Source organism: Medicago truncatula, chromosome 4 (assembly GCF_003473485.1).
Source record: "Medicago truncatula cultivar Jemalong A17 chromosome 4, MtrunA17r5.0-ANR, whole genome shotgun sequence".
Lineage (NCBI taxonomy): Eukaryota > Viridiplantae > Streptophyta > Magnoliopsida > Fabales > Fabaceae > Medicago > Medicago truncatula.
This window is the reverse complement of record NC_053045.1, coordinates 60,984,464-60,997,284: the sequence shown is the minus strand read 5'-3', so window position 1 is coordinate 60,997,284 and position 12,821 is coordinate 60,984,464. Positions and strand designations below refer to the sequence as shown.

Genomic DNA, 12,821 nt, shown 5'->3' with positions numbered 1-12,821 from the left:
TCAAACTTTTTCTTTTTGTTGATAAAAATGACAACTTGTTGCAATGTTAGAAAGTTGGGGACCAAAATGAAATAATTAGAGTGAAATTAAATTTCTTATTTGATGTCATAAAAATAAGTAATAAAAAACCAACTTCAAAACACGAATTGGTGTGTGAAGGGAGAAACACCACCTACCTTATCCTGAAGGACTCAAGGACAACGCAATGCCCACTTTGAACCTCTTCACCAACATCCCCGTGGATCCTGTTATTGCTTCCGACATTCTCAGGGATGCCACCAAAGTTGTTGCAAAAATCATCGGAAAGCCCGAATCCGTTGAGTCCAATTTCTTCCTTTTCCTCCTTTGTTTATTGTTGCCCACCAAATGTTTGATGAAATTACTCTGTAAATATCAAAACTTTATCCAACCCATGTCTTCAAAACTACATATGCTATATGCCACCAACACTCAATCGTACTCTTTATTTTAATCTTAATCTTTTATTTGACATGAAATGTGTGACTTTTGTTTATAAATAATGTTTTCTGTGTGTTTCAGTATGTGATGATTTTGTTGAATGGTGGAGTGCCTATTGCATTTGGTGGGACTGAAGAGCCGGCTGCCTATGGAGAACTGATATCAATTGGCGGACTTGGTCCAAGTGTTAATGCAAAACTGAGTTCTACTATTGCACAAATCCTTCAAACTAAACTATACATTGATAGCTCCAGATTCTACATCAAATTTTATGACTCGGAGGTAAATTTACGATTTCTTTATAGCTTATTTTATGTATATATGACTGTGAATGCTGGTGAGTTTGATGCATTCATTCATTCTTATTTGATGTGATGCCATTTCGTACATTCTAACTTGTTTATTACTATGAACTTAGAGGTTTCTCGTTGTGTTTGTTGGAGGAGGCAAAGATAGGTATTAAATTAATACTCTTCTGGGGCAAATTTGTTGCTAATACATGTTATTTAAGTAGAGATTGATATCTGATGTTGTTTAGCAATACTTTGACTACAATAACAAGAAAAGTATATTGTTCTTATAAAGTCTTGGAGTATTAACATCATATCAATAACCTATGGCGGATACTGCGTGTGAGGATGTTGTCCTTGAGGAATATGAATGAATATTTTAAGGTTGCCAAAAATTTTAGTTTTTTTTCTTTCTTTTCAAATGATTTTAGCTTATAAAACTGTAATGGATATTGACATACTGTTATTTTAAAATTGGTATCCCCATAGGAAGGTAGCTTGCATTTTGATTGAGTTTGACTGCAACATTGTAATCCAAGAAACTTCCCTATTTTTTTGTAATAAGATATTAGTTCCCATCATTTTGTTAAATCAGTTCACGTGGAAATAAAGAAAGGGTTATGAAAATAAATTAGCAACCAAAGTCAGCAAGTGATGTGTCATATGTATCATATGATTTATGTATTTTCATTATTATTTTGAATTTGCTCAAGCGTATTTTATCATGGATGGTGTGGCAACAATATCGATCCAACAGCTTCCTTTCTGTGAGATGAATGCCATAGTTATATCTTTTTGTAATTTTTGTTCTTTTACTTCATGGTTTATCTGTGTTTGTGGTGCAGCGCTCATTTTTTGGGTTCAATGGCTCAACCTTCTGATCAGTCTTTCACATACTTGGGCAGTTTCTCAAGGAAAAAATATATTTCATCTTTCTGTGGATTATTACAAATTTGTATGCGTAATTGTTGTGAACGAATACATTTGATACATGAAAAATCGGAAAATGATCCTTTTGTGTCATTTTCATCTTTTCAAGATTCATCAATTTATATAGTTTGTGACACTCATCGTGGGATAGAGAATAATGAAATATATAAAGAGTAGTGATATTTGAACATCCATCCGAGACAACTTCTTTTTGGAGAGAGAAAAATGAAGAGAGAGAATAAAAATATAATGTGAGTATGTGAGAGAAAGTTGTCATGAAATGGTTGTGCAAATATCATTTCTCATGTATAAAAAAGATAGAAGTGATTTATATTATATTATAAGAGAAATGGAGGTGACTTGCATGGACTGAGCTAAAAATTAGGTCAAATATTTCTCCAGGTCCTTTAAGTTTCATGTTTGTATAGATTCTTTAAGTTTCTAAAGTTTCAGATAGGTCTTTAAGTTTCCAAGGTTTCAGATAGGTCCTTTAAGTTTCCAGTTTGTTTTAGATAGGTCCTTTCTATCAACCTCCAAAGTTGATCTAGTTGGGAAAAAAATTGATGTCAAGTGTCAGAGAGAACCACCTCACCCACTTAACGGACATATCAGCTTTGATTTAATGGACATAACAACTTTGGCTTAATAGAGGTTGACAGAATGGACATATCCAAAACAAACCCGAAACTTAAAGGACTTATCTGAAACCTTCGAAATTTAAAGGACATATCCAAAACAAACGTGAAACTTAAAGGATCCAGTGAGGTATTTGGCCTAAAAATAAGTTTAGGAAACCAAATTTAAACTTATAATTTCAAATGTCTAACATATTCAAAAAATTGAAGACATTATCAGATATATCTAACGTTGAAATTGTCAAACAAATATAAAAAGAACTGACATTTATGAAGTTGTGCTTTTCGTTGTTCGTGAAGTTAAAATAATCAGTTACCATATACGATGTAATGTAAAAGTTCTAGCATACTAGTATCATATCAAGTTTACCAAAGAAAATTACAGGAGCCGTACAATTTCAAGTGACATTCCACGGACTAAAATCTTGTATCATCAATATTTGAACTTTGTCGCGAGATGATATCAAACTATAGATTTTTTTCTATGGTGTATCCGGTTCGAATCCCAAACCTTGTATATTACCTCCGTCCTTAATTATAAGATCTTTTTGAGAATTTTTTTTATCCCTAATTATAAGACCCCTTTGTTATTTCCAACTATATTAATTATTTCTTTACATACATGCCCCTATTTATTATACATCTTTTTCTTCAATCAACAATAAATAACATGTTGAAAATATAAACCAACTATCTCTCTTAAAGGATAAAATTGTAAAAATAATAGTAATTACAAACATATTTAATACAAATATCCACTATCTTAATTCCCGTTATTTTTTCAAAAGGGTCCTATAATTAAGGATGGATGTAGTATTATGAATTATCTTTTACCAACTGATCTAAACTCACAGACATCAAACTAAAGATTTTGTCGGTGAAAAATAAATTATTAATATTTTTTATAGTAACATTAGCTTTGTTTTTTATATAATATACGATTGTTATGTGATGGATTATGATAGTGGCATAGTTTGTGGACCTGAAAGATGTACCGATTACTTTCAGCCACTCAAGTCTAAAGGCATAGAACCCTCACGTAGTTTTTTCCATACATATGGTTCCAAGATCAAACGGAACACATGTTTAAAGCATGGGCAGATTTAGACATTTGATACATATGAGGCTAAAATTTTAAAGAAACAATAATACAAACTATATTAAAAATAAATTGTTTAATACAATATATTACAATGAAAATGGTTTCCTATCAATTTGTTGATAATATGGACTAAAATAATATCATTGATAATTGTTAAGAGAACAAGAAGGAAAAAGGAGTTCTCGTTGATTTGTTGTTGTTCTTATCCTTAACGTATTGTGTTTTATTTGTAATAATAAAAAATTTAAAAATAGGGAAATTAGATGTTTGGCTTTAACCACACATAGCCTTTGAATGGATCCACCCGTAGTTTAAAGTGTCTAAGCTAATTAGCTTCGACTCAAACCGACACATGTTGATAATAGGAAAAGATGGAAGAAAAGTATCTAAACTAATTTTATCTTTGATAGGATAGTTTAGTTCCTAAACTATTAAAATCAACTAAAAGCCTTAAACTTGTTAGATAATAAAGTATCGGACTATGTTATTGGGTCTGTTAAGTTAGAGTCCATTAAGTTTTATTATATATTCTCGAGTATCCTTTTGTAATATTTATCTATTTTTGTATTCGATGAAACCCTAACTTTGTCTCTTTTAGACTTTTTGTTATTCTATATTGAAACCTTATATTGTTAACAAAACTATTATATCATCCAACTATTTAGTCGATTAAATAACTTGAGACTAAATTGATGTGTTTTTCATAAAAGAATTTTTAATTTGAGACATAGTGTAAGAACTTTTAGTCGATTCATTCCTAATATAAAAATATAGGAGAATACCAAAATGAACAAAAAAACCGTGTCAGTGCAATAGCAACTAGCAAAGGCAACATAATGCCTACTTTGAACCTCTTCACCAACGTCCCTGTTGATCCTGTTATTGCTTCCAACATTCTAAGGGATGCCACCAAAGCGATTGCAAACATCATCGGAAGACCCGAATCCGTTGAGTCCACTTATACCCTTTTCCTTTTCAACCATTGTTTTTTCTTCATCACGAGTTGTTTAACGAAGTAACACTCTCAATAGTAGTCTTAACTATTAGTAACTTTTTTCTCAAGTAACATTTTTGTAATTTTAGTCTTACTTTGTTTTGTTTGTATTTCAGTATATGTGTATTTTGGTGAATGGAGGAGTGGCAATTGCATTTGGTGGTACTGAAGAGCCAGCTGCCTATGGAGAATTGATATCAATTGGGGGCCTTGATCCAACTGTTAATGCAAAACTGAGTTCTACTATTGCACAAATCATTCAAACTAACTTACACATTCATAGCTCCCGATTCTACATCAAATTTTCTGATGTTCAGGTCAATTTCTGCTTTCTTCTATTTTATGAGATACGACATTGCTTGATTACATTCTACATCTCATTTTTTGTGTTCTTGTCTACAGCCCTCATTTGTTGGGTTCAATGGCTCAACCTTCTGATCGGACTTTCTTTCAATTCAAAGACGTGGACAGTTTCACAAGCAAAAGATCTATTCATGTTTGTGTATTAATATAAATTTGTATGTGTAATAATTGTTGTGAACGAATACGGGTGATAAAATGTATCCTTCTATGTTCCTCATTTTGATATTTTCAAGACTCGTTCATTTTATTGTTCTTCATGTTGGATCTGAATCTTAGTAATAGTAAACTTTACTCCCTCTGTTGTTTTAAAATGAGTGTCGTTTTAGCAAAAAAAAATTGTTTTAAAATGAATGTCACTTTCAATTTCCAATGCAATAATAATTTTTTCTTTTCAATTGTACCCTTCAATTAATATTATGTTACACTACTTCCAAAGTATTATTTTTTCTTTAATGAAAAACAAGCCAATAGTTGATTAGGATAATTTGGTAAAATTGCTATGACATTTGACTACTTTATTCAATTTCTTAATCTGTATGCAATTGGCTAAAACAACACTCATTTTAAAACGGAGGGAGTAGTATAAAACAGGTACAAGTCATTTAGGCTTCGTCACAACGGTTCACTTCAAAAGTTTATTATCTCATTGTGAGCAGATAAAATTAACACAAATTTTAGAAAATGAGAAATAGAAAATGTTTTCATGCCTTAGATTTTAAACAAAAATCGAGTGCCCTTGTATATGTCATAGGTGGTGATGTATCAAAATTTAAAATGACATGACATTAGACATGTTAACGGAAAAGAATTACAAAAAGAAAAAACAAGTTATGAACACTAATACACAAATCTCTTGAGTCTGAAAACCCTAAGCGTTTCCAAAATAAAATTATGAAGAAAAAGAACTAGGGACAAAGGATTGCTTAGATTGTTTTTAACTAGAAGCTGATGAAATGACACTTTCATGGATATGTGAGACGGCGAGTGTCGCTTTTAGGGACAAAAATAATGGTCTACTTAAAGATGTATTATCACACTAACAATTCCTAACAAATAATATCTTCGAAAAATGCTAAAGATACTCTCTACAATCAAGAACTTATAATAGTTTTACCCAATAAAAAAGTGAATGTTAAAAAAATGGTAAAAATAGAGTGTTTTTAACGTTCAATCTTTTGTATGTACCAACATGAGATGAGATTGAAGCGTAAACCATATATATTCAAGATATTTGATTATCTCTTAACCATGTTCATGATGGTGCATATATTTGAATAAGTTAAATTATTAACATTAACAAATCTAGAATGAAAAACGATGTCATTTCCATTAGAAAAAAACGCATCATGTGTTGCTTGCTTCTTTTATATTTAGTGTTTTCTTTTTCAACAATGATATTTAATACTCTTCAACACTTCATTTTATTTTTATATCTCTTTTGTTATTACATGGTCACGTCACTTCTTATATATGTTTTTATCTCTCAATGTATATACCTTCATATGGTGTCTATCGATCATTTTCCTTTTTTTTCTCTCTCCCTCTTGTGATCATGTCACACATCACAACTCTATTTCCCCCCTTTTATTATCTCCTTTATTTTTTTTTCTTGTCCCCTTCACATAATTCACATCAGCTGACTTGTGAAAACGTATTAATCTTTTATTAATATTAGAAGGTATATATTCAAGAGATTTAATTATCTCTCAACCATGTCAATGACGTTGGTACATTTGAATAAGTTAAATTATTAACATTAACAAATCAAGAATGAAAAACGATGTCATTTCCATTAGAAAAAAACGCATCATGTGTTGCTTGCTTCTTTTATATTTAGTGTTTTCTTTTTCAACAATGATATTTAATACTCTTCAACACTTCATTTTATTTTTATATCTGTTTTGTTATTACATGGTCACGTCACTTCTTATATATGTTTTTATCTCTCAATGTATATACCTTCATATGGTGTCTATCGATCATTTTCCTTTTTTTCTCTCTCCCTCTTGTGATCATGTCACACATCACAACTCTATTTCCCCCCTTTTATTATCTCCTTTATTTTTTTTTCTTGTCCCCTTCACATAATTCACATCAGCTGACTTGTGAAAACGTATTAATCTTTTATTAATATTAGAAGGTATATATTCAAGAGATTTAATTATCTCTCAACCATGTCAATGACGTTGGTACATTTGAATAAGTTAAATTATTAACATTAACAAATCAAGAATGAAAAACGATGTCATTTCCATTAGAAAAAAAGAAATGATATTTAAACATCTATTTTATGACAACTTTCTCTCTCATACTCACATTACTTTTTACTTTATCTCTATTGCTTTGGTTTTCGTGCAAATACAAACTTTTTCTTTGTAAATTATGATTGTCCTAAAAATTGTCAATCAAATAGTTGTTCAAATAACACCCCTCTTAAAAAAAAGCACACCACGTGTTGCTTGCTTCTATTATATGTAGTGTTTTCTTTTTCAACATATTTGGACACACAATACTCTTTTGCTATTACAACATCAACTTATTATATGTACCACATCACTCCTTATATGTTTTTTATGATTTTATCTTTCAATGTGTGTGTATACACTTATATGGCTATTCCATTCTATTTAAAAAACAAAGTGTAATTAAATCTATCATGTATGCTAATAGCAGCAAAACTTAATATGTATATAAGGTCTAAGGTTCGAACTCCAATCACCACAAAAAAAAAAATGTCTCTAAAGTCTTTTAGTCTCCAACTCTATTTGTAGGACAAATAGCGTGAAGTTTATTATATATATTTTTATCAAACCCAAAAAAGTTGGAAGAAAAATATTGTTGAAGTAAATAGCTTGGAGCTTCACATTAGACGCGACTACTAATCACTTTAGACAAGGGAACGATTGTTATCAAAATTTACACATGTTGCCATCGAATATATCTTGGTATATCAGTTTTTTTTTGGACACCCTTTGCCATATCCACTTTTAAAAACTGCGTAACAGTTACGCCCTTTCTACTCCAGAGCATTTTGATTTCATCGCAGAATATGAAAATGAACAAACAACCAAGGCTTATAAAGGAGCCAGAAATGGTAAAGGGACTCTTATTCGAGTTAGACAAACTTTATAATACGAAATTTGGTCAACTTATTGAATGCGTACTATTTTTTACGCCCAACAAAATGCAAGGTTCGAAGAGTAAATGGTAATAATCATATCCATAAACCTGACCTCTAAAGCTGATTCAAAAGAAAGAAATGTGATTTTATTCATCACAAGGAATAAACTCTACGTACAAAAATCCACAGTAAATAATATATTATAATCTCACCCTTTGCACTGAAAAACAGAGTGAATCAGATCAGTCATCAAAGAAAAAAACAGAGAGAATCTGTAAATTTATACATACAGAACAGTAAAACACAAGGGCTGCTGCTACATTTGAAAGCTATCTTAATAAATCATGTTACAATGGAAGTTCATAAAATTACAGCATCATGCCATCATCCCCTACATCACCATCCATATTTCGCTTGAGTTTCAGCCTTGGTAAGCATGCCCTTTGCACGTCGTTCCGCAAGCTTCATTTCATTTTGTTTCATATCAAAGTACAATGAACCAATTTGATGCTTCCTCTTAAGCAGCTTTGAAGGCTTTCCCTTTGCCGAAACAGGCTACAATAGAAAAGAAATTTGATAAATACAAAATAACAATATGAACATACTCTTCGGGGGAGAAGAAAAATTACAGGAGCTGTACAATTGCTAGTGACAGTCGACTAACCAAAATCTCCTCTTGAAGATTTGAGTTTTATGGTGACATCACATAATACTGCTAGGTTTTGTCTATGAAAAATAAATCATCAACCTTTTATTTTTTTGTCAACAGTAACAGTTAGTTGGTAAAAAAAATTAAAGTTTAACCATTAAACAAATTTAATATAAAACATTATAGTAATATGTAAAAAAAAATTCTACATATATTGTTTGAAAAGATCAATAAATGTAACAAGAAATGTGTTTATTACGCAAATAAAAAATGTATTATAGTGAATTGTTCGGGGACGCGTGCCCACAGGGCGGAGGGTATAATCCCCGTCCCCATCCCCGCACCACCCCCAGGGGGACTTTCTCCCTCATCCCCATCCCCATGGGGAAAATTCCCCGGCTGTGGATCCCCAAACAGGGCAGTCCCCGCGTGGATCCACATTTAAGGATGAAATTAACATCCGTACTCCCAATTGGCAGGCGAGAGGCTGATCATCCAGATTACATTCAGCCACTAAGACACCTCACATAGTTTTTTTTTTTTTGCATGCATATGGTTCAAGAATCAAACTGAAGAACACATACTTAAAGTAAGTTAAGCACCTTCCACTTAAATCGACACATGTTGATAATTTTGTAATGGCAATATTATCGTATATAGGGATAGTTACAGTAGAACAGTCCAACAATATTATAGCATAATTCTTTTGACTGTTGTAAGAGGACTCAAGCTTACAGCTGTTTAAAAGATTTCCTTTGTTGTTGCATAGGCATCCAAAATATGGCAACACACATAAACGTTTAAAAATAAAAGCAGGTTTAGTGTATAGACAGACATGACAACAACAGCCATGTTTATTCCTACTAGATGATATCAGTTACACTTACATCGATTAATTAACGTACGCAAAAATGCTCTGCTGTGCATTAATTCAAAGATATATCATAAAATTGTCAAATTCCATTGTGTAATGATTCAAAGATAGATCATAAAACTGTCAAATTCCATTATGTAAAAATTCAAAGATAGATCATGAAACCATCAATTCAACAAGAGCATTGATCCTAGACCATCTCACTGATACTCACTCTCCAACTAAAAGGGTCACATTATCAGTAATTTCCAACACTTGCTGAAGAGGGAACTCCTCCATCTCCAAATTCAGTTTTGCATTTTTAAAAAGAATTTGAACAGAGGTTAATTAATCAGACATCCAGAATTCTAATGCTCAAGAATAATTAATGGACTCAAATTCAACCCTTGCACCTTCTGCTGAAAAATTAATATTCTATTTCCTTTTGCCTATTGTCTTAGTGGCTAGGAGGATTGGAGACGGGAAACATAAAGATTTCCAGCACCACTGTGTTTCCTACCAGATGCTAACCCCTCAACATATAGTGTGTGGCTTCACCCTTAGCTTCCTGACCATTGTGTTACGCACCAGCCAAATGTGATAGCATATCAAAATTGTTAAGGTCTACCATACATATGCGCTAAACTAAACCAAGATAGAGTACCCAACGCTTAACTGCCTCCAGGAACAACTAAGGAGGATCAGAACTGGTGACCACCAAATTACAATCACAACAATGACACTGTCTATTTCAAAATCTTTAAGCCATGAAATTCCATTTCTGTTAACAAAAATGTACGACGCCATATTTGAAGCCTTCTACCCTGCATTCAGCCATTCATCCCTAACCACTGCTTCAGGAACTAATGTAAGCATATGCACCTTTTCTTTACACATCTCCATTGATTGCTATTTGGACTATTGCTCGATGGGTATTGTTCATTCATCCAACTTAAGTTTGGGTCTCAAACCAGTGTTATTTTGCATTTTATTTTGTGCTTTTTAATTTGTTTTGACTCAATTATTTCTATCTAGCTATAACTAAATCTATCATGCAATTTAGGATTTCTTTTACATTTAGCTGCTGTGCTATAAAAGGGGCTTAACAGCTGCAACAACTAACAAGGGAGTTAAGTTTTCCTTAATAAGCGGTGTTTTACAATTTTTGTTGAATACACTCCAACTGATAGCCAAAAAATCCGCCATATATTGAGTTTGTTAGATCTCCTATACTGTTTGAACGTACTTTCACATATGGTAAGATTTAACAAGGCTCACAAATCATTTCAGACCATGTTCTTGTTTAGTCACATTTGCCAACTCAACCAACACATACATGTGCGATTTATTAAAAGGCACATACCTTATCGTACTACCACATAAATCTAACACAAACATACATTCAAAGGCTAGCACAGTAAAAACCATAATATGTAAAGACAGAGTGACACACACACAACATCACCATCAGAAGAAAAAAAAAATAACTCACAGGCACACACAAAATCATCGGCAAAAAAAAAAAAAAAGAAGCAATAACAATAGCCAAAATCTTTTCTTACTAGGTGGAGTCAGCTACATGGAACAATCATGTATAAAGAAAATTGACTAATAATGTAACTCCAAATGCTTTTTAATGATTTAGCCGTAATTTTCCACTACCTCAGATTATTAGACTATCTTCCATTTGGTCTAACCTCCTTATGCTAATTTTATACATGTTCTCCACAGTCCGCATAAATCCTATTCATCTACGACAAGACTCTATCATCTTTTCTAAACTAGTTAGTTTTCAACTTCCTCTCTAATTATTTCATTCAAGGTTTTGTTTTGTCGGTTCATCCATTATAAAGTGAGTATATTTCTTGTAAGATATATATGTACATCAACCATAAAAATAAAAAAAAATAAAAACTAAAAAGACAACAAAACTAAACAATACCTGGTAAGAAGGTCCAAAAGCTAACCCAGTTAGCTTGGATTGATCTTCTCTTGGTCTGTTCTTAATCAGCTCATCTTGCTTCACCTCGATCACTTCCACAGGAACGTCCTTCCTACCTCTCTTCCCAGTAAACTTCAACATACTCTCACTAATCCCAGAAGGCTCTGGCTGCACCACGGTTGCCGCTCCCGACCTATCAACCCAATTATTCCCATACTGCCCATAATCCTCATAAGCACCACCGTAACTTGCATATCCATCACTATTAGAAGCTGTACCCGTGCTAGCACCGGAACCATCATACTGATCCGCAGAATATTGGTAATTCCCATAACTATCATACTGATCAGTGGCATATTGGTAATTCTCATAATCCCCAGTATTTTGCTCAACAGGAACATTGCTCTCCACGGCAGCGGAGGCAGAACCACCACCGGAGCTTGTCTCGGGTGCCGGTGTACTAGTTTCAAGGATGGATCTTCTTCCAGAACCAGAGCTTGATTGAACACCAAGAGTGGAAGAATTTCTAGGTGCTGGAATGGTGGATAAAAACGATTTGACAGATGGAGTTTGAATAGAAGATTCCATCTTTCTTCTTCTATTTCGTTCCTCTTCGTCATCTTCATCTTCGAGTTGGGTGGGTTTTGGTAATGGAATAATTGGGGGTTTGAATTGAACGACCCTTTTGGGTGGTTGTTGGTGAATTTGGGATTTAGGTTTAGGAAGGGAAGAAATTTGGGTGAAATTGGAGGGTGCGTCGATAGGAGTATCGGAAGAGGGTTGTTGTTTGGGAGGGGGGAGGGAATTGAAGAGGGAAGAGGAAGAAGATGATGATTTAGGTTGAGGGAGAATAGAAAAGAGAGAGGAAGAAGAAGAAGAAGACGTCGTTTTGGATGGGATTGGTTGTTGTTGTTGTTGTTGTTGGTATTCATCTTCTTCATCTGAAGAGGCGTAGTTTGCTAGCAGAGAATCCATAGCTACGACAACGATAGGTTCCAATTTGGAACACCAAATTCTTCTCTTCTAACCGAATCGATCAACCCTAATGCCTTTGCTTGCGCTGCCTATTTTTTATTCTCAACTTTTTTACGCTTTTATGAGATTTTTTATTTTTTATTTGAACCTTTATCTTAAAAAAAATCTCCTTCAAACAAGTTATAACAAAATAAGAAATAATGCAAAAATCTTTTTAAAAAATTAAACTATAATAAATGAACCATAAGGATTTTTAGCTTGAGTCAAAAGATGTTTAACTCACTTTTTACATAAATATATCAAAATAATAATTAAAGCCTGAGAAAAAAACATGTTTAATTTTTATTTTATAATATAAAAAAGATATTGATCACAAATCATGATTGTCTGATATTTACTAAACATCTAGACACATGTGAATGCTAAAAATCATCCACTTAAGTCAATTTCAGTCCAACAAAATTCTCAATCTATAAACACTCTTTAAACAAATAATTTAGAAGACATT

General features: G+C 32.6%; 3 protein-coding genes across 3 annotated transcripts; 2 read left to right on the top strand and 1 right to left on the bottom strand.

Moving 5' to 3' along the window:
• The first annotated feature begins 113 nt into the window (after positions 1–113).
• Positions 114–1,801, top strand: LOC112421046 (macrophage migration inhibitory factor homolog). Its single transcript, XM_024781032.2, has 3 exons — positions 114–316; positions 541–741; positions 1,595–1,801. The coding sequence occupies exons 1-3, from the start codon at positions 206–208 to the stop codon at positions 1,628–1,630; spliced, it is 348 nt and encodes a 115-aa protein (XP_024636800.1). The 5' UTR covers positions 114–205; the 3' UTR covers positions 1,631–1,801.
• A 2,323-nt stretch (positions 1,802–4,124) lies between these two features.
• On the top strand, positions 4,125–5,030 carry LOC11446016 (macrophage migration inhibitory factor homolog). Its single transcript, XM_003610000.3, has 3 exons — positions 4,125–4,363; positions 4,527–4,727; positions 4,813–5,030. Exons 1-3 carry the CDS (start codon positions 4,253–4,255, stop codon positions 4,846–4,848), a joined length of 348 nt encoding a protein of 115 aa, XP_003610048.1. The 5' UTR covers positions 4,125–4,252; the 3' UTR covers positions 4,849–5,030.
• A 2,988-nt stretch (positions 5,031–8,018) lies between these two features.
• Positions 8,019–12,457, bottom strand: LOC11445794 (proline-rich protein PRCC). Its single transcript, XM_003609999.4, has 2 exons — positions 11,339–12,457; positions 8,019–8,449 (listed from the first exon to the last, which is right to left on the bottom strand). The coding sequence occupies exons 1-2, from the start codon at positions 12,311–12,313 to the stop codon at positions 8,291–8,293; spliced, it is 1,134 nt and encodes a 377-aa protein (XP_003610047.1). The 5' UTR covers positions 12,314–12,457; the 3' UTR covers positions 8,019–8,290.
• Positions 12,458–12,821: the final 364 nt, after the last annotated feature.

Excerpts from the sequence above, each read along its gene's own strand:
- LOC11445794 (XM_003609999.4), bottom strand. The coding sequence starts at position 12,313 with ATGGATTCTCTGCTAGCAAACTACGCCTCTTCAGATGAAGAAGATGAA. Across the intron at positions 8,450-11,338 it reads CTTTTGGACCTTCTTACCAG|CCTGTTTCGGCAAAGGGAAA; the intron begins GTATTGTTTAGT and ends TTTCTATTGTAG.
- LOC11446016 (XM_003610000.3), top strand. The coding sequence starts at position 4,253 with ATGCCTACTTTGAACCTCTTCACCAACGTCCCTGTTGATCCTGTTATT. Across the intron at positions 4,364-4,526 it reads TCATCGGAAGACCCGAATCC|TATATGTGTATTTTGGTGAA; the intron begins GTTGAGTCCACT and ends TTTGTATTTCAG. Across the intron at positions 4,728-4,812 it reads TCAAATTTTCTGATGTTCAG|CCCTCATTTGTTGGGTTCAA; the intron begins GTCAATTTCTGC and ends TCTTGTCTACAG.
- LOC112421046 (XM_024781032.2), top strand. The coding sequence starts at position 206 with ATGCCCACTTTGAACCTCTTCACCAACATCCCCGTGGATCCTGTTATT. Across the intron at positions 317-540 it reads TCATCGGAAAGCCCGAATCC|TATGTGATGATTTTGTTGAA; the intron begins GTTGAGTCCAAT and ends TGTGTGTTTCAG. Across the intron at positions 742-1,594 it reads TCAAATTTTATGACTCGGAG|CGCTCATTTTTTGGGTTCAA; the intron begins GTAAATTTACGA and ends TTTGTGGTGCAG.